The following is a 24,637-nucleotide window of genomic DNA, read 5'->3' on the forward strand; positions in this document are numbered from 1 at the left end:
GGCCATTTTAACACATGATTATGTTTAGATCATTCCATCTATGCTCAGGCTGTATATTTTGTGTCGTTCTCCTGCTGGAAGGCGAACCTCCACCCTCCATCTTGAGTCTTTTTCAACCTCTAACATGTTTTCTAGCAATGCTACCCCGAGTTTGGCTCCATCCATCCGGTTTTTTTCCACCAACTCTAACCAGATTCCTTGCTCCTGTCAAGTGAAAGGATCTCCAGATGAGGCTTGGGATTCATTCCACTTCAGTCTGTGCTCGACACGCCCTGGTGCAATTCAAAGTGGTACATTGCATTCATATTTCTCATGCTAAACCTGACCAAATGTATCTCATATTAGTCCCATCTGCGTTAAGTGTAAGACTTCTCCTTGTGCTCTGTTCCATATTTATTGGACTTCTCCTTCTCCGTCTGAGTTTTGGTCGTCAGTATTCCAAACATGTCACAATTTCCTAGCTGTCCAATTGAACTCAATCCTTTTAACAGCTGTTTTTGACATGTTCCTATACTCAAATTTGCCCAGATCAGAGCTGGACATTTTGGCTTTCGCCTCTTTCTTGGCTCGTCGGGTGATTCTGATTAAATGTAGGGACCCCCTCCTCGCCCTTCCATTCCTTCTGGATTAGAGATATTATAGCGTGCTGCTTGCATCTGGAGAAAATCTGACTCACTAATAGGGGGAGTTATAGCCAGATTCATAGACTATTGAGACCTTTTATGATTATCTTTTAGAATCCAAGAATTACTTTTTTTCTGAGTAACACTCCCTTTTTGTTACTAAGTTCAGCGAGTGGGGAGAGGGAGACGGTGAGCTCTACTTCTATTTAAGCGCTTTTGAGTGTCCTACGAAGCACTAAACAAGCTGCATTCTGTATTTTCCAGACACATATGGCCATTTTATGGCACAATCAAGGAACTATGTTACCTTCAGTTATAAAAATGTTGCATATGTCAAATATGACTTAAAAAAAAATTGACTTCCTAATTTAACACCTTGAAATTGGGCCTCTGTCTCTTTAAAAAAGATATTGTTCCTTTTGAGACTCCGCCTTCAGGAAGTCATCACAACATTGCTCCTCTATTAACCCTGTAGTAAAATTTTTTTACTAGTGTTGCGCTGAGAAGTAGCTAGCATAATGTGCGCAATTCCACCAGCTGTTTTCTAATTGTAGCTGGGCAAGGCGCTCTGTGAGGCGCCCAAACTCCTCCTAGGAGGAGCTGCACCTCAAAGGCGGTGCTAGGTCCACCCAGACGTTTTGCATAGCTGAAATGGTTGCCAAGCGAGATTAAAGGATTTCTAAAACATGCACGAAAGAATCAAGGCTATGTTACAGGTACGCTTATGATGAGGGAATAACATTATAACCACCAGATTCCCTTGTCTTGTCTCATCTGTCCTCAGTATTTTCAGGATTATAAGAAATAAGAGGTTCAAGGTTCAGTTTCAGCTGTGTTCGACAACTTGAAATAATTTGACAAAATGAGATGTTCAGAAACCTTTAAATCAGGTCTGTAGATGTTACATCCAGTGTTTCCTAAAATTAAAGTTAATTTTATCTGTTTATAAAACAGATCTGTTCGGTTCATTTAATCTGTTTTAGCAATTAACTTGTTCTTATTTAGTATCTCATTCCTTTTCCCTTCAAATTTAATTACTGCCTGTTAAATTAATTTTCCTTTTAATGGACTTCCGTTTCCGTGCTTTCAGTTGACTGGCGCATGACTGGCTTCAACAAGAACACAAAGCATAATCTTTAGTGTTTGTCAGATGATAAGTTTAAAACGGATATTTTTTTATTTTAAAAGATAATTGAAAAGATGACGACGGAATGTTTTCTGTAAAAAAAAAAAAAAATACTTGTGTTAAATGCATATCTATATAGCTAATACCTCCGACTGCAGAAAAATTATGATATGTATCAGATCCTGCATGCCCGGCTGAATTTTTTGCACAAAAATTTAAATTTGATTCAACATGTTGTGCCTTTTGTGAATGTCCAGAAGAATCCCTTAATCATCTCTTTTTTTTCCTGTCCTTTTTCTTTTAAACTATGGAGAGACATTAAAAACTGGTTGTCCCTTAAAATTGAAGACATCCCAGAGATAACCATCACCCACATATTATACTATGTTGATGGCCTTGATAATCAAATATCTGACATGGTAAATATTGTCTTCTTGCTTGTTAAATATCATATACACTGCTGTAAATGGAGAGGTTCTACACCTTGTTTTGATTTTTTTCTTAACCAATTTAAATTGTATTACACCTCATTGAAACATTTGAAATCTATTTCTGCAAAAAAAGTAACTGCCAGTATCTCTACTTTTCTTTTGTTTTAAAATCTTGCTCTATTGTTATTCATTTGCCTTACTGTTTATGTGCTTGTCTTTAGTCTTAGCCCCTTGTTTTTTGTTTATTTTTTCTACCTATGTTGCAATGTTCGTATACCTCAACGAGTCTTTGTATACTGTTTGTTTAATAAAATAAAAAAAAATAAAAAATTTTTAAAAAAAAGATCCTGCATGCCCTGGCTAATGGTAATGACGTATTTGCGGTTTAGGCAGACATGAAGAATCGATCCCTGCTCTCTCGCGAGCGTAGAGCAATGTTGTCATGCCTGCTGACGAGCTGCGCTAGTCACTCTGCCATGGCGGCCGTAAAGTCGCTGATCAAGGAGGGTACATCGTAACGTCTTGTTTGAATTCGCTTTTTAGGTTGACGGGTACCGCGCGTGTTTCGTTGCTCTTGGTTTGAATTTAACAGCATTTATCTCCGAAGCGGCCATGACCGTGGAGCAGAATGTCCTCCAGCAGCATTCTCAGAAGGTAAGCCTGTTGTGGAAGATAACTTAACGGTTAGCTAACTTTAGCCTAACTGCATCGCTGCATAGTTTTATGACCCAACAACAAACAGGAGTCCGCAAGACAACGTCTTGGTTAGTTAGACTGGCATTTAATTGCGGATTAATGAGTTTTTTGGGAACCTATTGTGAAGAAAACAATTTAGAACTGCTCAGTAATTCCTCTTTAGTAAGGCCCAATGCTACGCAGCTGACCAATATTATGCTAGCTGTTTGTTAGCTGTAGCTAACGGGACCGTGTTATGACAATTTTGAGCCAAGATCGTCTTTGTGAAAGCTGGCTTCTTGTCAAAGTGTCATTTATAAAACAATACATTAATTTATGTCGAAATGGAGTAAATTCATATGCCGTTTGTTTTTCTAAAAAGCAGCCCAGTGGCAGTTTGGGCTTTATCGCTGGCATTTTTCCTCGTCTTCTTGTTAAATACGTGTTTTAATTCAACCAATGGGCGTTGTACTGGAGAATCTTTGGGTGGGCTTCCTTAATCAGTGGTATTTATATATGCAGTGCTGCATAAATGGCAACGCTGCGTCTACGAGTGCGAATGTTTCCTTGGTTACTCATTACATAGCTGATGTCTTTGTTTACAAAGCGTGGCCAGCGGCGAAGGCGGCATACAGCCGAGCCCTGATGCGATTGAGTAGTCAGATAGCGAGCCAGGCGTGTGATGGTTCATAGCCGGTAAGGCAGATTATTATGTTACATACCATCATGCTCTCATTTTACCAAGGTGCTTTTAGAGTCCACTCCGTTGCTTTAGATCCGTGTTTTCACGGGATTTAGCGTGGCCACCGTGCGTAGCTCCGGTTGGTGAAATGCCAGTTTTATGTTTTGTCGCTCCATGTATGTGCAGTGATGTTACATAATCACGGTTAAATGTCCTGCTTCTTGATACACTTCTTGTGAATCTGACATGGCTTGGGGTAAAATAACTACGGAAGCTTCCACCAATGACTCAAACCTAAAAGTAGCAGCGTAACACAAACCGCCCTGACCTTCACAGGGCCTGCAGTTTCAACTTGAGTAACAATAATGGCATTTAAAACGCACCTTCTTTTTTTTTTAGTGGTTGGTGTTTGTAAACAGTGCAGACCACTCCTCCTAACCCTGATTTGAAATATTAGCATCCGATATTATTATTGTTATTATTATTCAACGCATTTTAAAAAAAAATCTGCTCAGTGTTTGTATACTCTGTCAAGAGAGTTTTTGGAAGTGTTGGGTGTGGTGCCATTTTTCATGTGATGTCCTGTCATAGGAATGGACTTTCCTGTCAGGTTGTTTTGTTTTCTTGTGGTACAGAACCAAACAGAGACTGGGTCCACTCTTGTCTGTAACCCTCTGCTGAGCCCCAGAGTTGCTCTGGTGCCAAAGGTGTTTCACTGAGATTCACGTGTGTGTGTGCGTGTGTGCGCGCATGTCTGAGTCACTGCTGTTGTAGATGGCATGGCCTAAAACTGTCTCAGGCTGAGCCCACTCCATACCTCATTGATCAGGAAGACACCATCCTGCACCCATCAGTCTTTCTGACGCTGACTGACTTTCATTGTCATGTCAGCCTCCGGCAAAGGGGTGAATGCTCTTCCATTATAAACAGATACTGAGAATGTATGGAGAATCAAACCCGTTCCTGTTGGATTTCTTTATGTAAACTAGTTTGAAACTCAAATTGTCTACTCACACTTCATTTGACTTGGTTATTTCAAGAACAAATGGCGACAAGAGTCACCTTTGCTGTGTGTCCTTCCAGTTGTGCCATCTGTGTAAACAAGCAGATTTTCCCAACCCAACGACTGGAGATTTGGATCTACGATCCACAGCCGTGACTCACAAATGTTTTCTCCTGGGGTTGTTCTACTAGTTAATTTATTCTATATTTATTGAAAAAAAATCCAGATAATTTTTATTTAAAATATATATAAATAAAGGCACCAATCATTCAGCTGGACATCAGTATTGGCAAATTCTTTTCTTAATCAGCGCTGATTAGAGATTAGCAGGTCGAATTTATGCTTTTTTCTGTTTCACACATCAGAACGAGGGCTGGGATTTTAACACGTTAATTTTGATTTATTAATTACATAGCTGTTAAGATGTTTAAAATTTTAATGCAATTAATCTTTTATTATTTTTTTTTTTTTTACGTACAAAAGTCCTGAGTCGGAGCCTTTGCATTCGTGTGTTTCTGGTACACCTGTAAATCCGAAACGCAAGCAGCATCCACAAAAACACATTTCTCTTGAATAGCTTGCTAATGTGATGGGATGCTGTAAAAGACCACAATGCTAAAAAGGAGTTAGCCTATCAGCAAAGCTATTCAGGCCCAAAATAGCATCTCGATACTAAACATGTTGCAGCAGCACTTTGCACCAATCAGATGGTTGAATAAGCTAGATAGCATAATTGTTATTGAGCTCATGCATCTATTTATTTAACAAATGTTCACCAAAAACTGTTTTTTTTATTGAAAATGTTTTATTTTCTCTATGTAGCTTTGTTTAAAAATGCGATTATTAAATTAAACACCTTGTGTTTATTTTGTTATAAATCAGCACAACAACGGCACATTTTCACTTGCTAGTCATTTGCTGTGCCGTTGTTGTTGGCTTGTCTACTCCAAAACGTATGAACTTACACTTTTCATGCTAACGCTATATTTAACCAGTTAGCCAGATGTCCAGTCAAGCTGGACACTAATGACATGGATCAAAATGTTTACCGATGTTGTGATTGCTGTAATTTCAAATGTTATTGTTGCCACTGGATTTTCTAATATTTGTGGCTGTAGTCCAGGTTGCATGTTGTCTTCATGAAACAGAATTGATTAAATATTCATTTTACTAGTCAGATTTTCATTAAACAAACTAGATATCTTCTGACAAGGCAAGTTTATGACTCTAGCATAATTTCCAAATGGTATGTAAGAATAAAGAAAGGAGATGTGTAAAAAGAAAACATCTAAAAACAAGAAATGCCTGAAAAGAAAAATAAAAACATAATAGAATCTCATGCAGACACATTGGAAGAAAAGTTGTAGTGCTGTAACTGATCTCCCTTTTTCACTCAGATCTGGATCATTACATTGTTATTTAGCATTTTACCCATTTTACTAACGCTCCACAATCCTGTGTCAGCCTTCCTTTTTTGTGCCTGTTCTTTTTTTTTTCCAGCTGAGATTTTCTAATACCTTTTTGTGAATTTCTTCTACTGAGGTAATGCTGTGATGCATACCTGCATTGCAGAAGCAGCAGCCATGCAGAGTTTTCCACTTTCCACTTGTCGGATAAAAGTTTCATTAACTTAGTGCAAGTGCTTGCTGTGTGACATCACAGTATTTCTCCTGGCGCTACGTTTTTCTTTTAACATTTTATTTTAATTACCTTTTTTGTTGCAATTGTTGCAGATTCATAAGAGCACCATTCATAAGAGCGCCAATATTTCCAATAGTTTGTGGCCTGAGGAAATAATTCAGTCTGCAAATTACTTGTTTTTATCTTTGTGTCGTTGCAGTGAAGTAAAAAAAGGTCTGCTTATTCATTACATTTAGTGGAATTAGTCCAAGCATGGGTTATTTAGTTTACAGACTACACCTGGTTGGAAATCTAAACAGTACGGCGACTTTCTTATTGATGACAGTTATGAATAAGATTTTTGATATAGTTCAATTCCCACATTCATTTGGACAAGTTCATGCTCTCTTTATTGTGAACCTTATGGTTTGAATGGGATTCACGGCCTCTGGGATGTTTGATGCAACTGCAGAATAACATGAGCGCTTTAGGGACTTGAATGTCATGGCAGACAAGTTAAACAACAAAAATATGACATTGTAGACCATCTATAACTTTGAACATTCTAATGAAACATAGTAATGAGACAAAACGTCTGAGAGTTCCACCTTCCTTTATTTCTTTAAAGGTTTTCTGACTAAAAATAAAATTCTCCATGATTTTCTTAATTTTAGAAAGTTAAGAAATTTTGGGAAATTTAAAATTAATAAACCAAATTATCCACTGGCCAGTGTTTCCGTCAACGATCTGAAGTATCGCATTAGATCAAGTTGACAGAAACTGAAAAATTCAAAGTAACATCCCCATTGTGCCAAAAATGTTTTCTACGCTCAATCGACTTGGCTTTTGGCTTTTCCAAGAAAAGAGTTAATGCGCTAATGGAGAGATAAAAACACATTTTCTGAAAATGTTCTGCTGTATCAAACTTTCCTATCAACTGATGGGTCTGTGTCTTACTAGAGGTACAAAATGCAGAGACATTTCTAAGTCCAAACCTCCAACTTGTCTGCTCCCGTTACTCAAAGTTGCAGCGTTTTGCGATGAAGGCTTGTCTGTCACAGCTTCAAATGAGAAACAACACAACATGTCGACTTTTGGTAACGGCAAGGAATTGCCGTCAGGTATCGTTGAACACAAGATGTAAGGACTGAATGACTTTTGTTCATCCTGAAATCACAGACTAGAAGTGCTCATTGCTGCCAGCTGGTATTTTACTGTTATTTTGTTACAGTTTGCTGACTTTCTTTGGTCCCTGTCTTTGTTTTCCATTTGTAAAGAGAATAATGGAGCCAATAACTCAACTGAGCTTCGCCTAGAGCTGCATTTTTATAATTTTTCTGTCTCTCTCTCAACAGCACCAGCAGACGCTACTAAACCAGCTGAGAGAGGTCACAGGCACCACAGACATTCAGCTGCTTCAGCAGGCCCTGCAGGTATGGCTCAAAGCAAAGACCACCTCTCTCGAGAAATCTGTTTCTTTCCTCCCCCCATTTGTATAAAACCGGGGTTAACATTTCCCCTTTTTTATAGTTTACTCTTGAAACGACACACATCCATCTTAAGTCAAAATCTCATGCAGTTTGTATTTGATTCAACATAGAAAGTGTAAAATATGTCTTTAACTTTTCCTGCTCTGCTTTTTGTTTGTTTTCACTGCAGGTGAGCAATGGAGACGTGGCTGAGGCGGTGGCGTTTTTAACAGAGAAGAACTCAAAGGTTCCTCAGCAAGATGAGACGACCTACTACCAGACTTCCCAGGTGGCCAGCGACAGATATATCAGCGTTGGCAGCCAGGCAGACACAAGTAAGCACATTACCTCAGAGTGGGATGACACAAAAATGATTCTAATAGCAATATGTGCAAACGTTTTGCGGAACATAAAATTTCTGTTAATGCTTTTTGTTGTTGTTGCTGCTGCAGATGTAATTGACCTGACGGGGGACGATAAAGATGACCTGCAGAGGGCGATTGCCCTCAGCCTGGAGGAGTCCAGCAGGGCGTTTAGGGAGACGGGCATCACTGATGAGGAGCAGGCCATCAGCAGGTGAGCTCAGGACAAAGATAGTGGAGATGCATCGATCCGATATTGATATCTGTATCGGTCCAGATATCGGGGGGAAAAAATTATACATTTTTCTATTCAGTCTAACTCTATGCTTTGTGCTCTGAGCTATGTCATGCTTTATTTGTTTTACATCATATTTAAAATTCCTAATTGCACTTTCTGAACTATTTGCTTTGGTTTATTTTTTCCACATTTAACCAAAGCAGTCAACCTATTGTTTGTCAGTTTGTTTCTTATTTATTTTAAATTGACTGTTTATGCTACTGAAAGAACTGACTGAACAAATTTTGTTTTGAAATGAATAGTACAAAATCCGGGCTGCACAGTGGCGCAGTTGGTAGCACTGTTGCCTTGCAGCAAGAAGGTCCTGGGTTCGATTCCCGGCCGGGGTCTTTCTGCATGGAGTTTGCATGTTCTCCCTGTGCATGCGTGGGTTCTCTCCGGGTACTCCGGCTTCCTCCCACAGTCCAAAAACATGACTGTCAGGTCAATTGGTTTCTCTAAATTCTCCCTAGGTGTGAGTGTGTGTGTGCATGGTTGTTTGTCCTGTATGTCTCTGTGTTGCCCTGCGACAGACTGGCGACCTGTCCAGGGTGTACCCCGCCTCTCGCCCGGAACGTAGCTGGAGATGGGCACCAGCAACCCTCCCGACCCCATTAGGGACAAGGGTGAACAGAAAATGGATGGATGGATAGTACAAAATCCTCATTTTGTACTATTCATTTCTTTATCTTTGTATATTACGTATATACACATAACCTGCATCTTAACTCGAGTCGAGCAAATCTCAATCTCGTTGTAATCTGTTGATGACAATGACAAATAAATCTTATCTTATCTATCTATCTTATCTTAAATGAAAGTTGTGTTGTTTTTACATGCTTACACGCTTGTGAAACTGTTGGTGTGTTTAAGTGTGCTGTACTGGTGCAGAGTCATAAAATAAATTTATAAATCACAACATTTATGTCTATGTTTTAAAAAAAAGTTTGTGTTTATCTGTGTCGGATCGGTATAGGCTGATACTAAACCTCATATCTTTATAGGTATCAGAAGTGCAAAAAGTGGATCGGTGCATCTCTAAAAGATAATTATTAACAGTCATAGTTAGTTTTCTGTAGTAAACAGATTGATTACAGTGAGTATTTCAAGTGTTGGGATGCTAACCTCTGGTCAGTTCGGCCGCCGTTTTGGTGGAAGCCAGAAAATTAGAACAAGTTAACTGACACTGTTTATATCTGTAGGGTTTAAAAGAATATTAGTGGATTTTAACTGTCTACCCTCTAACAGAATACTGTTTAGTTTTGTTTTTCCCAAAATGTGCATTACTCTGAGGTTTACATTAGTTAATGCTGCCGGCTGTATCAGTTCACCTCATAGGACTTTTGTTGCTTTAACCACCAGTTTGTGAATATGATTAATAATTGCGTTTCCATTGACCTTATATTTGCGCAATTTGGAATTATGAAAAAAATTTGCTCAATGGGAACATGGGAATAAAAAAAAAAACCCCCGAAGTTTTTGGATACGTCTTTTGTGTTAGGTTGGTTGAACATAGACATGTGGTTGAAACCTGCTAGCATAGCCTGCAATTACTAAATAGAGCAGCAATCACAAGATCGACCAACCTCACTTCATTCATTGTTTACATCTAATTTCGCCGCTTCCCACTTCCGACAGCGCAAAATTGTGAGTCTGACACATCTCGTGTTAATTTCTGATTACATGTGACATTTGTTCAGGCTAAGGTCGCTTTTAAAAACATCAAAACATCCCGACATATGTGGCCTTGATACGATTGTAAAAGAAAAATCTGATTTTTATTGAAAGTCGGATAAAGGTAAAATTTTGGCTAAAATGTCAACACTGCCGTTTGCAGGTCTTGTGATTGCTGATCCTAAATTGATTAATCGGATGGATTGATGTAACCTGCATGATTGTTGATGGGTGGAGACAACTACAACAAATTAAACTGTCTGAAGAGTAGACTGTTGATGTTGTATCCCATTAAAAGGAACTATTTCAGTTTGAGTTGTTAATTTCATAAAATTAGCTAAAACAAGGATCCGTTTGACTAGATGTTAGTCTTACCTTCAAACTCACAGTAATACTCCATTCTTTTGCATCAGTTACGGGAGCTGTTGATAACATCATAGAACTTCATTCCAAAAATCCAGACTTTCCCTTTAACTTTAGCAGATAAACTGTACAAACAGTTATGAAAAGCTCTTTTGTGTCAAAGTCAAAAACTTTTTTTTAATGTTCCCTGGTTTCTGTTCTTGTAGGGTTTTGGAGGCCAGCATAGCAGAGAACAAGGCGAGTCTAAAGCGTACCCACACAGAAGTATGGAGCGACTCGCCCAACCCACATGACAGAAAGAGGATAGACAGCTGCCCAGTGGGTCTAAAGAACGTCGGCAATACCTGCTGGTTCAGTGCTGTCATACAGGTAAACGCGTAAAATATTGGTCCAAACTAGAGTTACACAAAAAAGAATGGTATCATCCACATAAAATAAGTGTATGCAATAGTAATGCCTAATGTTTGATGGGCATTATATTCTAACTGGGAGGAATTGAAATGATTTTTCAGCCTGTTGTATGAATGTTTGGTGGTGGTGGAGATATCCTAAAGGGGCAGTATTAAATAAAATCGTTTCTTTCTTTTTTTTCCTTTTTGTCGAGCTTTACATTGTGTTATAATGTTATTCCCTCATCAAAAACATACCTGTAGTTTTGCCTTGATTCCTTCGTGCCTGTTTGAGAAATCCTTTAATCTCCCGTGGCAACCGTTCAGCTATGCAAAACGCTTGGTGGGACCAAGCACCACCTTCAAATTACGAAGCTCCTCCTTGGAGCTGCAGCAGTTTCCAAGCTTTCGAGGTTCCGCCTCACAGAGTTCCACTGTACCGCAAATACCCCACTCAGCTCCATCAGACTAGCCAGCAGCAGTTAGCAAACACCTGGTGGAACTGTTCATCTGCTGAGCTCATTATAGGAGCTACTTCTCAGCACAGCGGTAGTAAAAACTTTGTTGAAGGGTTAATGGCGAAAGAATGTTGCTATGACTTCCTGAAAGTGGAGTTTCAGAAAGAGCTGTAGTTTTTAAAGAAGCAGAGGCCCAATTTCAAGGCGGAAAATTATAGAGTCAAATTTCTTTTTAGTTCCAATTTGATATTTGTAGCATTTTTATTACAATTGGAGGTGACATAGTTACATGACTGTGCTGTAAAGTAATACTTGTGTGTGGAAAACACATAATACTGTCCCTTTAATAAGTATTGTAACAATGTTAAAATGCATTCATGCCAGTGATGTATGCAGAAAATGTTTTGTCTGGGCATTACATTTGCTAACATGGTTTCCCCTTTTATCAACCTTGCTTTCAAATTCAGAAGTAATTTAATAACTCTTCAGTCTCGGAATCTTTCAGACTGAAAATACTATAATCAGAAACCTTTTTTCTTCTAAATCCTGTTTGATGTATTCTTGTTTAGTTCCATGTAATGATGTGAAACTCTAATTACTGGAATCATGTCAGCTGTTATAATGTTAGAAATCTTAGGAAGCTTAATCACATCTCATGTGCTGCTGGACTTGGTGGTAAAATGTGATCTGAGCTGAAATATGCCAAATGAACACTGGATATGCCATCACATGATGCTTGGCTTTTGCCTGTAATGTTATCCATACAGCTAAGAAGACAGCACTGCTTTAGCCTGCTCACTTTGAAGTAAACAACTTTTTTTTTTTCCTGGGGGAGAAAAAGTCCCAACCTTCCAAAGACAAGTATTCCTTTGCCTTAACAACACAACACTGTAATTTCACTAATTTATCAGATAATGAAATACTTTCATGCGTCAGTGTTTCTGACTCTTTTCTGCTTTCTGTGGGTAAAATAACTAATTCAACTCTAAGTTATCTTACTGTAAGTATGATCCATCTAAAATGGGTGTCAAACTCGTCTTCATTTCATGCTACATCAAGCGCATGTGTGTCCTCAAAGATCAGGTTGTGGCAAAATGTATTGATAAAACTAACAATGAACAAACTGTTAAAATATTACAGCTGTCTCTCTGTTTGATAATTATTTTTTAAAATGACATTTTTTAGCATCTTTTTACTGTGATGTAATTTGACACAATACAAATAAAAACTGATTTGATTTGACTGATGTAATAATATTTAAGTGCATTTCGAAGTTCTTTTTATGTGTCACTTTAGAGTCTTGAGGGCCAGATAAATGGTTATGACGTACCACAATTGGCCCACGGGCCTTGGGTTCGGCACATATGCTTTAAAATAATCAAAGTGTGATCGCAGGCAGTAGAAGTTAAATCAAAATTAATTTTAAAAAATCAATATGAGTAACATTTGCATTCTCAGCTTGCGCACATTTCAGTAGAACTTTTAAATGAGCTGAACAGGAAAAAGCTTTTAATTTGAAAAGCAGGAAGGTTCTAACACAAACACAGCAACAATGAAACGAAACTTAACGAGAATATTCATCTGTTAAGGTCTATGGCGTATTTACTGTTGAAGCCATATGGACTCTGTTTAATGTAACCAAGACAACCAGTCAATTTAATACACAATGGTAACCCCAAAGGGACAACCTTAATCTCAAGAAATCTACACTTTTTGGCTTATTTTCTCAAAGTTTTTTTTTTTATATAAAACTTAAGTCTTGAATCTAATTATTTTTATTTTTAATTTTTTGCTTCATGAGACACTGGCATGTTAAGGGACAGACCTGAACTCCTGCAGTTCCTGTTTGACTTCTGATCAGCCCCACAATTCAACGTCCTAAAATAAATCAGTAGCAGCGTTTTTCCAGCTTTACTCCACCACGGTTCAACCTACAATAATTAGCTGTGGCACAATATCTGACGCAGCAGAGAGAAAATCAATATAAATTTTTAATTTTTAAGCAGCTTCTGCCTTCCATCTAATTACATATCAATATTTTAGCTACACTGTTTAGTGTACTGTTGTTTTAGAGCACTGTCAGATGAGTCTTTATAGAAAGATGACATGTGAATAAATTAAGCATACAAATACTTGCAGTGGAGCTTTTTGTATAACTGCAGTAATGCTATAGAAGAAGTTGTGTTTTGTAAGTCACCATAGCAAAAGTGGCAAAAACCCAAGCAAATCCACAAGACTTTAGACTTGTACTCCTGGTCTGAGACTCGACTCTTTAATGCAGCTACAGACTTCTGCTGCTGCACGTTTTACTGGGAAAGGATTATCTTGATTAATAGCTAGTGATATTGAGGGATTATGGGACGTTAATGGCTCATAATGATGTGGTTACGATAGCTGTAGCTTCAGAATAATTACCACATGAAAGTCTTTCTGCAACATCACAAGGATAGTTTTGGCTAAAAACATCAAAATAAAAGCACTTCCTCTTTTGTTCTTTCAGAGGTTTGACATTCTCCTTTATTTGCTTTCAACTCTTTTATCTCCTTCATCATGGTGTAATTTGTTCCTTAAATTTGAACATCTCGACTAAAATTATGAACTACGGTATTAAATGTGTATTTAGAAAACACTTTCCCAAAATTATTAAAATTTCCTCAGCTCAGAGTGAGAAGAAAACTTTCCAAACCATAATTGGTGCAATATATAATGGAGTGAACAATATGAAGACAGAATAAACAAGTTTAACTTAGACATTACAAAGACTGAAAAACATTGATTAATTCAGAAATTCAACACGAAGAGTTTTTTTGTCTGATTAGTTTCTTGGAGCATAAATGTCTATTTACGTCTCTAAGGAGATAAATATTACATTTGAACAATCTTCAAAATATGAATTAGTAGAGTTTCGGATGAAAAAATGAATGTTAAAAGATAAGTATTAATGAATATTAAAGGGTTAAAAGATGATTATCTAATGTCCCTGAGGTAATTCAGACTTAACGATAAACAGGGCGGGTTTGGAGACCTGGATGATGTGGTTTGGACGGGAAAATCCGTATGTTAGTCGCTAGAGACTTTACATTCAATTTGGAATAAAAAAAAAAAAGACTTATAAACATATCTGGGATAAAGTCACTTTGCAGAAGGTCTTTTTCTTAAGGTGGAGAAGTTATTTTCTACCTGTTTTTGTGTTAAAGCTATTGTTTTTTTCTGGTTTTTTTTCTCAGCCAATGGCATTGCTCATCCTCAGTTGTACAGTTGCTGGTATTTCATGTGCAAGGTTTCTAACATCACTTCATTTCTTCTTGCTCTCCAGTCTCTGTTCAACTTGCTGGAGTTCCAGAGGCTGGTTCTCAACTACTCGCCACCCGCCAGAGTCCTTGATCTGCCACGCAACCAGAAGGTGAGTTGAAAGCTGAAGTGACATCTTCTAAGCTTTGTTAGTGCAGCTGCCTTAACTGGAGTGAGGGTCAGGGGGAGGCCGGCGTTGCTGATGCAAGTCCAACATACTAACAACCTCCAGCAATCTCACACGCAAGTAAAGCGCCAGTGATTAGAATGAAGGGTGTCGAGATGAAGAGGGGTCAGCCCTAAATTACGTTTCCACAGCAAAGGATTAGATCAGATCAGCAGCAGCAGGCCGACCCTATAGGACCGCTCTCTGGAGCTGAGATGGCAGACTGAGTGTGTGGTTAAAGTAATTTACTTTAATCCGAAAGCTGTTCTATCATGGATACAGGATGTGACCTAAGCAGTGTCCCCAGAACCCAACACAGCAGCTTCTGATTTGTGGAACTCCACTTGTCTTCACAGGAACTGCTAGCTCTCTCTATTGGAGAAAAATGAGACTGTTTGGTCCGCTTTAAACCGACCACAGTTTGTTTTTTCAGGTGATCTGCTTTGTTTGAAATGTAATTTTAGTCTTGTGACTGAAATTCAATTTTCTTTTAGCTGCCTTTTAGTCACCTTTAATCAAGTTTTTCTCGACTTTGTCATCCGGCATTTTAGTCAACTTAATTTCCTGTAAATTTAAAATCTGTTCCTGAGGAATGCTGGTTTTTTTAATAGTCGCTTGCATATTTATTGGATTCTATCTGATTAAAGCAAATGTGTGATGTGAAAACTTTAAACGCGTAAAATTTTGTACTCTACATTCATGTCGCCATGGCTGTGTCTCATTCTCTTGTCTGTTCTGATTCATCTTAAAAAGAAAACTGCTATCTATATCTAAAATTAAGGCCTTAAATTTGCTTAAAAATTTTATTTGGTCTTAAATATGTTAATGGAGGGGCTTAAATTTAATCTTGCATCTTATGTATATATATTTTTTTCTCATGAGACTTTTCTGCCAGGTAAAAGTTTGAGTCACATGCAGATATCTTCATTGTGTTGTGCGACTGAGGCTTTTGAGGCTACAGCTAACTTGTTGCTAATATAACCTTGCTACCTTTTCTGCATCCATCGTCGGTTAGTGCAAATTTATCGCCACTGGCTCTCTTCTGTTGCCAACCCATAAGATGCTTCATGAATTTTGTGGGGAAAAAACTTGTAAGTCTTAACCCTCGTACAGTCTTACGATGGTTAAGACTGTAGAGAGCCATATGCAGTGTGAGAAAGACAAAAAAGCTTCCAAGAGCCACAAACGGACCCAAAAATGTCCCCAGAAAACGCTCACCACTTCTACTACTAGCACTGATCTACGAGCAGCAATTGGTTTGACCCAGACTCTGAAGTCAGAGGTTTCATCTCACAAGGAGTAACATTTCTCTCCTTAATAGTTTTCTATTCATACATACAAAACTCAAAATCACAAGACATGATCGAAAAGCACCGGGTTTTTTTTTTCATCTCAATTTTCAGTGAATCCTGTCATACCTTTAGTTTTATAGATTTAAGATGTTAATTGATTGATTTATTTTTTTCTCCTGCTTGTGTTGCAACAACTAGGAGCACAGAAATCTGCCCTTTATGCAAGAGCTAAGGAACCTGTTCTCGCTCATGGTGGGCTCCAAGAGGAAATATGTGGATCCGTCCCGGGCAGTGGAGATCCTCAAAGACGCCTTCAAATCCAGTGAGTCACAGCAGGTAAGCCTCTTTCTGCAACGACCTGCTCACCATAGCAACATGTTGTCCAGCTGCCGAGTCAGAGATCAGCGTGTTAATGCTGCTCGTGTCTTCTGAGGAGCAACAGGTTTTAAGCAAACTTGACTAGAGCCTGATTTCAGATCAGATATTTTGAATTACCATGGAAACCACTGTAGGCATCTTCTTGTAGTGTTTGTGTTGCTTTTTGATTTCCTTGTAAGAAAAGTTTTAGCACAGCCTTGAAGATTTTCACACTTATGTCATATTACAAAAACAATTTTAGCCTATTTGATTCTGATACCCCTAAATAAAATCCACCAATTGATTTCAGTTTATTTATATGGAGCCAATTTGCTTCAAATTTAAAACTACTTTATTGATCCCAAAAGTAATTCAATGATGTTGTAACTCATATTAATTGAAAATTCTTCAAAGAGTTCTTGTACATGGTGATCTTCAGCCCTGACTGAAGAAACACTGTTTTTCATTGACAGTCTCATGAAGAGGATAGTCAGGGTTGTTCATAATTTTCTTTATTTTTTTTCTTCTTAAGTCACTTTATAAGACAATAAGATCTAAATAATAAACATAAATATGTTATCATATCAGCCCAGCTTGTGGATAGCTTCACATTCACTAACATACCAGTTGGATCCTATTTTTAAAATGCAATGAGGCCCAGTTTATTATTTTAATTGTTAAAAGAAGTTATCCATCTTGCATAAGCCCAGTTTCAAGGAATCATTAACTTTCCAGAAATCTTTCCCTCCTCTTATCCACATGTGGTGACAGTGGGAAGGAACAACTTCCTTCAAACGGCATTAGCGGCAGCTACAAGCTTGTCTGCTTTATGTCTTTGTGCTTCTCTATTGGAGCAAACACACTTAACCTCTTTAATCTACAGACTATTAATCTTCATCCCCTGTGAACTCTTCCACGTTACAGGACTCTTCATCATTGAATTTGACAAACACGTTAAATGCGCATAACTGTTCATTTTGCTCCTTGCTTGGCCGTTTGTTCTTAGCCAGCAGTTTTGCAGAAGCAAAGTGAGGTCAGCCTTCTGGCCTCTACTCATCAGTCTCCTCTGTCCCGTGAGTTTTAGCCACGTCTGATAGGCACTGACCCGAATTACCGGTTGCTACTGACGACTGAGAGAGAGGGAGGCCTCAGGGAATGCAGGTTATCTGTGAGGTTCGCCAGTCTGTGAACTCCTTGTCAAAGACGAGTCGTCTTATTTCGAAAGCTGATGGACGTTGTATAAAGCATAGGGATTGCACTGGTTTGATGGTTATAGGGGTAATACTGAAAATGTTTACCTTTGCGTGTGTTTGTGTGCTGTTTAACAGCAGGATGTAAGCGAGTTCACCCACAAGCTGCTCGACTGGCTGGAGGACGCCTTCCAGATGAAGGCTGAGGAAGACAGGTAACCTGTCCTTGCCATGGTGACGGATATTTCCTGAACCCTTTCACATGTTGTCACGTTATAACCACAACATTCATTTTATTTTATTAGGATTTTATATGATGGACCTCTGCAAACTTACTCATGAAATAAAATACATTAAAGTTTGAGGTTATATAGTGACAAACCCACAATTTGCTGTTTCGTTTTATGCTGCAGTACTCTTCTGACTCCAAACACACACCTCAGTGTAATACGCAATTACACTGAGGTGTAAAACAGGAGTTAGATTCCTTTTTGCTATTGTAAGAAGAGTCAGTTGCTTTTCACTAATAGAGCTACTACACAATGCAGTTCTTGATATTTAAATTTGAATAGTAAACAGCAGAGGTGCACCGGTAAATTGACCACAATTTTCTTAATTTTGGTAGATCGACCAATACTTGGATGTTAATCTGATCTTATCTATACCAAAGGACTAAAACCACCCAGGTTACGTCTGCCAGGGTTAAAAACAGTCACCTCGCCAACTTGATGAATTTGTCACCTAATTATAGACTTAGACAAAAGGTATCAGCCAAAATCGGTATTGGCCTGAAAACTGCAACCTGTGCACCCCTAGTGAAAATATTTTTTCCCCCCAGCAATTCAGGTTTTGAAGATCTAATATTTTTATTCAAACTGTCCCATTCATTGCACACGTGTGCTTTCTTTTTACCACTAACTTATTGCCGAATGTTTGAAATTTACCCCGTTTTTCACCTCAAACAAGCAGACGTGGTTGCTAGGCGATTAAATGAGGAGACGTTTCATGCTGAGGCTTGTATTTTCTGAAATAAATATTTCTTTTACAGCGTGGGAGAGAAGCCAAAGAACCCGATGGTGGAGCTTTTCTATGGCCGCTTCCTCGCTGTGGGTGTGTTAGAAGGTGAGAGAGAGTTTTTAATTTAAAACATAGGTATAGTAAAGAATCGGATATAAAGCAAGATTTGGTGGGGTCTGAAGTCAACATCCACAAAGCAGGCGAGTCCTTGCCCCTAGTAATGAAAGGTGACCTTGTCTTAATGAGATGAGCTCCATGTAAAACAGCAGAGCAGTTACATTGATCGTGGAAGACCTTGATGGCTGATTGACATTGTGTTTATTATGCACGACACGCTGGCCCAGAGCCACCAGAAGCTGGGTCTGTGGACTCTGCTGCTCGTAAAATGTCCTTCAGTGCCTCATCTGTATGTCTGCTAGCACGCTCCCTCTTTGACTGAGGCTGGACTGATATCAGTATGTGACGTGTGCTTCACAGTATTGATAAAATGACAATATAGACACTGATAATTGTTACTTTTTAAGTTGATCTTAAAATGATCCATCACAATACCAGTCCGGTTATGTTCAATAAGAGCTGCTACATCTTACCGCCATCCTTCAGGAGCTTTGGAAGTACCGGTGGAATCACAACTTAAATTTCAGACACCAGGTGAAACGTATATTAAGAATTTGATCATTTTTTTAAAATTGTTTTTTGAAATATAAGTAAGGTCCTTGAATGATTTCTGCTAGCTTTTGCTTTGTCTTCCAAATTCAAGCTGAATGAAGGAGAAATTAAGCATATGGGGTGAAATGCATTTATATAACGAGGGAGGGTGTGGCCAACTCTACATCCAGGTGTTTATAATTATTAGGCGGCTTCTATTCCTCAAGTAACATGGACAAAGGAGGAGATGAGATTGACTCAGAAAAGTTCAAAATTCTCTTTAAGAAGTTGCCAGGCTATTGGGGCGTAGTCGCAGAATGTATTATTGAGTAATATGCTGAGAGAGGAAAAAAATGCAGATTAACTGCCAAGGACTTAAAGAAAATCAGCTGTGGAGGTACAGGGAACACGTTCTCTTCCAGTGCTGCATGATTCCAGAAATGCTGTTTGGGTGGGATGTTGGAATAAATAATTTTATTTTGCTTTTGTTTTTTTAGTAATACAGTTGCAACCAGAAGACATAGTCCTTCTGTATATAAACATATTTTGACGAAATTATGAAATGGAGCTGACATATTCGGTCATTATTGTGGCATTTAGACAACAAAAATAATTTCAGTATTTCTAACTGAGCTAAAATAAAGACTATTCATTTTATGTTAACTTCTGGTTTCAACTGTACACATTAAACTCTTTAATTAATTAAATTTGTATCCAGATTAGAAAAAAATTTGATCTGCCATTGAAAGGCATAAAAAGTCAGTTGATAAAATAAAAATAAAATTTTATCGTCCCTTGTAAGAGGCTAGAGTTTTGGACCAATTATACTAAGAAAATCTGATAACTTACAATCTGTCTCCTCTGTGTGGAATCCCTCAGGGAAAAAGTTTGAGAACACAGAGATGTTTGGCCAGTACCCCCTTCAGGTGAACGGCTTCAAGGACCTCCATGAATGTCTGGAGGCAGCAATGGTGGAGGGGGAGATCGAGTCCCTGCACTCAGCAGAGAACTCTGCCAGATCTGGTCAGGAGGTAAGAGATGAAACAAGGTGGAAGTTATTATTTTCATAACTGTGCAGAGGGACATAATGGGTCATCTTTTAATCCAGGGGTGTCAAACTCCAGTCCTCAAGGGCAGGTGTCCTGCAACTTTTAGATGTGCCTCTGCTGCACCACACCTTAATAGAATAATTAGGTAATTAGCAAGGCTCTGGAGAACTGATCTACACAAGGAGGAGGCAATTAAGCCATTTCATTCCAGCATTTTGTACCTGTGATGGATCTAAAAACTGCAGCAATTAAACTATCAATTATGCTGCAGTTATAAGTGTCAGTTTAAAACTAGACCAACTAGTTACTGTTGTATTTCTTATGATTTTCTTTTGCTCAGTTGCTGAAACTGAACAACTGAAGCAATTGGTTGGGTTGTTTTCCAAAGCCCTTGCTCTTTTTGTGACACTTGTTCTATTTTGGATTTGCCCTCTGCTTTGACACAGTCTTCACTTCACTATCCCAGAGCAGTTGTGAGCAGCTAATTATCAGGTCAAGGTACAGATGGGTACAGCCCTGTGGAACTGGGTGGAGGGACTGAGGTGGGGGTGAAGTAGAGACAACCCCTTTGACATCATATTGGATCAGACAGATTTCTGCAAAGCATCATAGAAGTGTAAACCACCAAAAGCAAAATGTATCATCCTGTGTGATTTAGTCTTAAATAACTGACAGTTTTTAATGCAACCTTTAGATACAAGTATAAAACATGTGTAAGACTTGCAGTAAAAATTGTAATTGTTTACATAATCAAGAAAAAAACAACTAATCATGAGAGAAGCTGCATTTTTCATTGAAATGCAGGACAGAATAAAAAACAGGGTACTACCATCCTGGGCCAGTAGGAGGCGATAACACCCCCATTTAAAGGATTCATATTAAGGCCCAATTTCAAGAAACCAGATACAACTACTTATTGATATATACATAATTTTCATAATTACTGAAGATAACATAGTGATTGTTTAGTTTTGTAGCAGAATGTGCCTGGAAAAGGCATGAGTCCTTCCCTTTATGGTGAGGGCGTCATCATTGCTTTACAAACTGAGTTATTACAAGCAGCCTGTCAAGTGTTTGGTTTGCTGTGCTGATGGACTGCAGCAGTAGCTTAAGAGCCACTTCCTATCATATTTGGAATATCCAACAATGAGACAGGCTGTGAATTTTAAAAGCCTCCACCTTCATATACGGGCTTGTTCCACTTTAGAACGATACAGCAACTGGGCAACAATCACAAGACAGACTTCACTTTAACAGGAAACATTGTTGTAGTTTTATATTGTGATCTCTTGTTGCACCCCTATTTGTATTTCTTCTCCATGGTAAACTAGCAGGAAAAGAAAGAGCAGCTTTCTCCGATTTGCAAAGTATAACCCCCTCACTATTTTTGAAATAATTTGCCACTTACTATTTATAACTACAGTAAGTTGATGTTTAGTGCATAACAATCAGTTGTGTTGCTTTAAAGAGTAATCAAAGACTGTTTGCACTCAGTAACAAAGAAAAATGTCTATTTTTAAAAAGTAATTCTGGTATTTATTACCATCTCTTTAAAAAATCCCACTATTCCTTCCAGAGACTAAAGACACTTAGACATATGCAAGTTGTCTTTTATTTTTTACTTTTATTTCTCCTTCAATATACAGCAGCAAAGCAAAATCATCTTAATGTGAAATTTTCTTTCAGCACTGGTTCACAGAGCTCCCTCCCGTGTTGACCTTTGAACTGTCGAGATTTGAGTTCAATCAAGCGTTAGGACGACCCGAGAAGATCCACAACAAGCTGGAGTTTCCCTCCATGCTCTACATGGACAGGTGATGTGAAATGTTAATATTTAACATTATTAAACTGTTTGCTGACATGAAGTGTAATTGTAAATAAATCCTGTTCTGTTCTTCAGATACATGGACAGAAACAGGGAAATAACCAGAATCAAGAGGGAGGAGATCAGGCGGCTGAAGGAGCATCTGACGGTGCTGCAGCAGCGCCTGGAGAGGTACACTCTACTAAAACCTGTTGACCCATAGCAAGGTCGGCAAAGCTCCCCTAGAAAGCTCTGGGTGGAGGTTTCTCTCTCTGACTGGAAGCTTTCATCATCTTCCCTTTATTCCCCCTCTCCTCCTGCGTTTCCCTCCATCATGGCTCGCCTCTGTTTCCTTTCAGATATCTGAGTTACGGTTCAGGCCCCAAGAGGTTTCCTCTGGCAGATGTCCTCCAGTATGCCATGGAGTTCGCCTCCAGTAAGCCAGTGTGCACCTCCCCAGTGGAGGACATAGACACATCAGCCCCCCCTGGTGGCACGACAGGGCAACAGTTACCACCACCGAGGCAAGTTCAGTTAAAAAACCCGAGGCGCTTTTCAGCACGCTGGGTTTTTGCTTGGGAAATATTCATGGGTTGAATGAATATTGGATGGGTGGATGGATTTTACTTTTCAGAATACTCAAGGAGAGTTAAAATATGGAATTCATTTTAAGCAGGCAAACCCCAAAAAGATGATTAAACAGCCACTATTTCCAACTCTTTTCCAACAGAGTTTTCCACGAGGGTGGAGGAAATGCTTTCTTAGAATGAACGCCATTGATGTGGTTTCCAAAAAAACACCCTGATTGCTTATTGAACTCTCAGGGATTTATTGGGATTTTTCACAAAATTTGCTCAAGAACTGTAAAACATTTAGGACGAATCATTTTTTAAATGTATTTTTAACTACAATTATAGTCAGGCAACTTGTTTGGACACCATTTGGAAGGTTCACACAAACACTCTGTGGATTCAGCTCTTAAGCAATCTAAACTTGCTTGTATTAGCATTGGTGTGGGAGCAGCCTTGTGTAAACACGACCTCCTTAAATACTAATCTGTGTGTTGTTATGGTTCATTCTGTGTCTCACCTCTGCAGCTTCACAGAACCACCAGAATGGAGGTAGTTGCACATCTGATAATTAGGAAGGAAAATTACTTGGGTTTTCAACAATTTTGCATATGCACAAAAAAAGGTTAAACATTTTTGGTGCATTTACTGCTGTGGGTCTTCGCACCTGTAGAGGCTGAAAGTTTTCCCTTTTGTCTCTGTTAAGTCAGATTGGAGAAAGATCTCATGCCAATACTGATTTTTCACGACGCAGATTTTCTATTGACTTCAGGTTTATAGCATCTCGTACAAAATACATAAAACAAAAACTATGTCAAGGTATTAGACTTCTAAATAAAGTAAAAAATGTTTTTGAACTATCAACAACATTATATGATTTATTTGGTGTTCTATCGCTAGAGAAATATGGGGCAACACATATTAAATCAACACTAAACCTTTGTCACACTAAAAGCTATGAAAAGTTTATATAAAGTGAATGCTAGAGAACATATTTTATTCAGTCAAATATTTTGAAACTAAAGGATTTAGTAAATTTAGAAATGCTCTTAGTGATGTTTAGAGCTGGAAAGAAATTATTGCCCATTTATTTCCAAAAGTTCTTAAGCTCAAGTGACGGAAATAACAGAAGGAAGTGCAATTTTAAAAGTAAAACTGTGCATACTACTTCAAAGCAAATGCACATTTTGGTACATGGACTAAAATTATGGAACAGTTTTGAATTGATTTATATTCATTTTTTTCAACTCCTCATCCAAACAATTGATGTAGAAAAAGGATTAGGTCATAGACACTTCTGAGTTAATGACTTTTTTATTTATTTATTTTGCTCCTCTTCCATAAAGCTCAGATTTATTAGTTGTTTGTTGTCTTCCCTCCCAGCAGCACAGCTGAGCCGGACTCTGTCCCGCCCCCGGAGAGTTCGGGTCCTGCTTCTGCTCCTGCCGCGGCGCCCCTTGCAGCCCAGCAGCAGAGAGTTCCTGTTCACAAGCCCTTCACCCAGTCGCGGCTGCCGCCCGACCTCCCCATGCACCCCGCCCCACGCCACATCACGGAAGAAGAGCTAAGGGTGCTGGAGGGCTGCTTACACCGCTGGAGGAGCGAGGTGGAGAACGACACCCGCGGTACGTTCCCATCACGGCTTCCTAACTAGAGATGCACCGATCCAATATTAATCTGTGTCTGTGTCGGTACCAATGTCCGAGATAAATTCTAGATCAGATATTGGTGACAATAAGAGAAGATCTATTCAGGCTAATTCAATTTTTTGTTCTAGGAGTGATGTCCCTTTATTATTTATTTTACATCATGTTTAGAATTCCTAGTTGCATTTTCGGAACCATTTAAAAGGTTTGTTGAAGTTTATTTTTCCATATTTGATCAAGGTAGTGAACCTTTTGTTTTTGTCATTTTATTTTAAATTGACTTTTATACAATTAATTTCACTGACAAGTTATGTTGTTTTTTTTAAATGTTTGACCAGCTTGTGCAGCTATTTGTGTATTTAAGTGTGCTGTACTGTTGTAGAGTTATCAAATAAACGTGTATTTCAGTGCATTTATGTGTGTTTGAAACATGTCAAGTCAGTCCAGCACTGTTTT

General features: G+C 38.5%; 1 protein-coding gene across 6 annotated transcripts in view; it reads left to right on the plus strand.

Annotated features, from left to right (window-relative positions):
- The first annotated feature begins 2,607 nt into the window (after positions 1-2,607).
- Positions 2,608-24,637, plus strand: part of usp25 (ubiquitin specific peptidase 25) — a 39,378-nt gene continuing 17,348 nt past the window's right edge. For 4 of the 6 annotated variants that reach the window (XM_028031264.1, XM_028031267.1, XM_028031268.1 and 1 more), the window contains exons 1-14: positions 2,793-2,834; positions 7,516-7,593; positions 7,820-7,964; positions 8,082-8,205; positions 10,512-10,674; positions 14,469-14,555; positions 16,100-16,237; positions 17,587-17,663; positions 18,497-18,570; positions 19,993-20,144; positions 21,849-21,976; positions 22,063-22,158; positions 22,326-22,490; positions 23,919-24,160. In XM_028031264.1, coding sequence (XP_027887065.1) covers positions 2,793-2,834; positions 7,516-7,593; positions 7,820-7,964; positions 8,082-8,205; positions 10,512-10,674; positions 14,469-14,555; positions 16,100-16,237; positions 17,587-17,663; positions 18,497-18,570; positions 19,993-20,144; positions 21,849-21,976; positions 22,063-22,158; positions 22,326-22,490; positions 23,919-24,160 — 1,711 coding nt within the window. Of the gene's footprint in view, positions 2,835-7,515; positions 7,594-7,819; positions 7,965-8,081; positions 8,206-10,511; positions 10,675-14,468; positions 14,556-16,099; positions 16,238-17,586; positions 17,664-18,496; positions 18,571-19,992; positions 20,145-21,848; positions 21,977-22,062; positions 22,159-22,325; positions 22,491-23,918; positions 24,161-24,637 lie in introns of all 6 variants that reach the window. The other 2 variants (XM_028031266.1, XM_028031265.1) reach the window with 2 other exon arrangements.

The sequence above is a fragment of the Xiphophorus couchianus genome, chromosome 11 (assembly GCF_001444195.1).
Source record: "Xiphophorus couchianus chromosome 11, X_couchianus-1.0, whole genome shotgun sequence".
Lineage (NCBI taxonomy): Eukaryota > Metazoa > Chordata > Actinopteri > Cyprinodontiformes > Poeciliidae > Xiphophorus > Xiphophorus couchianus.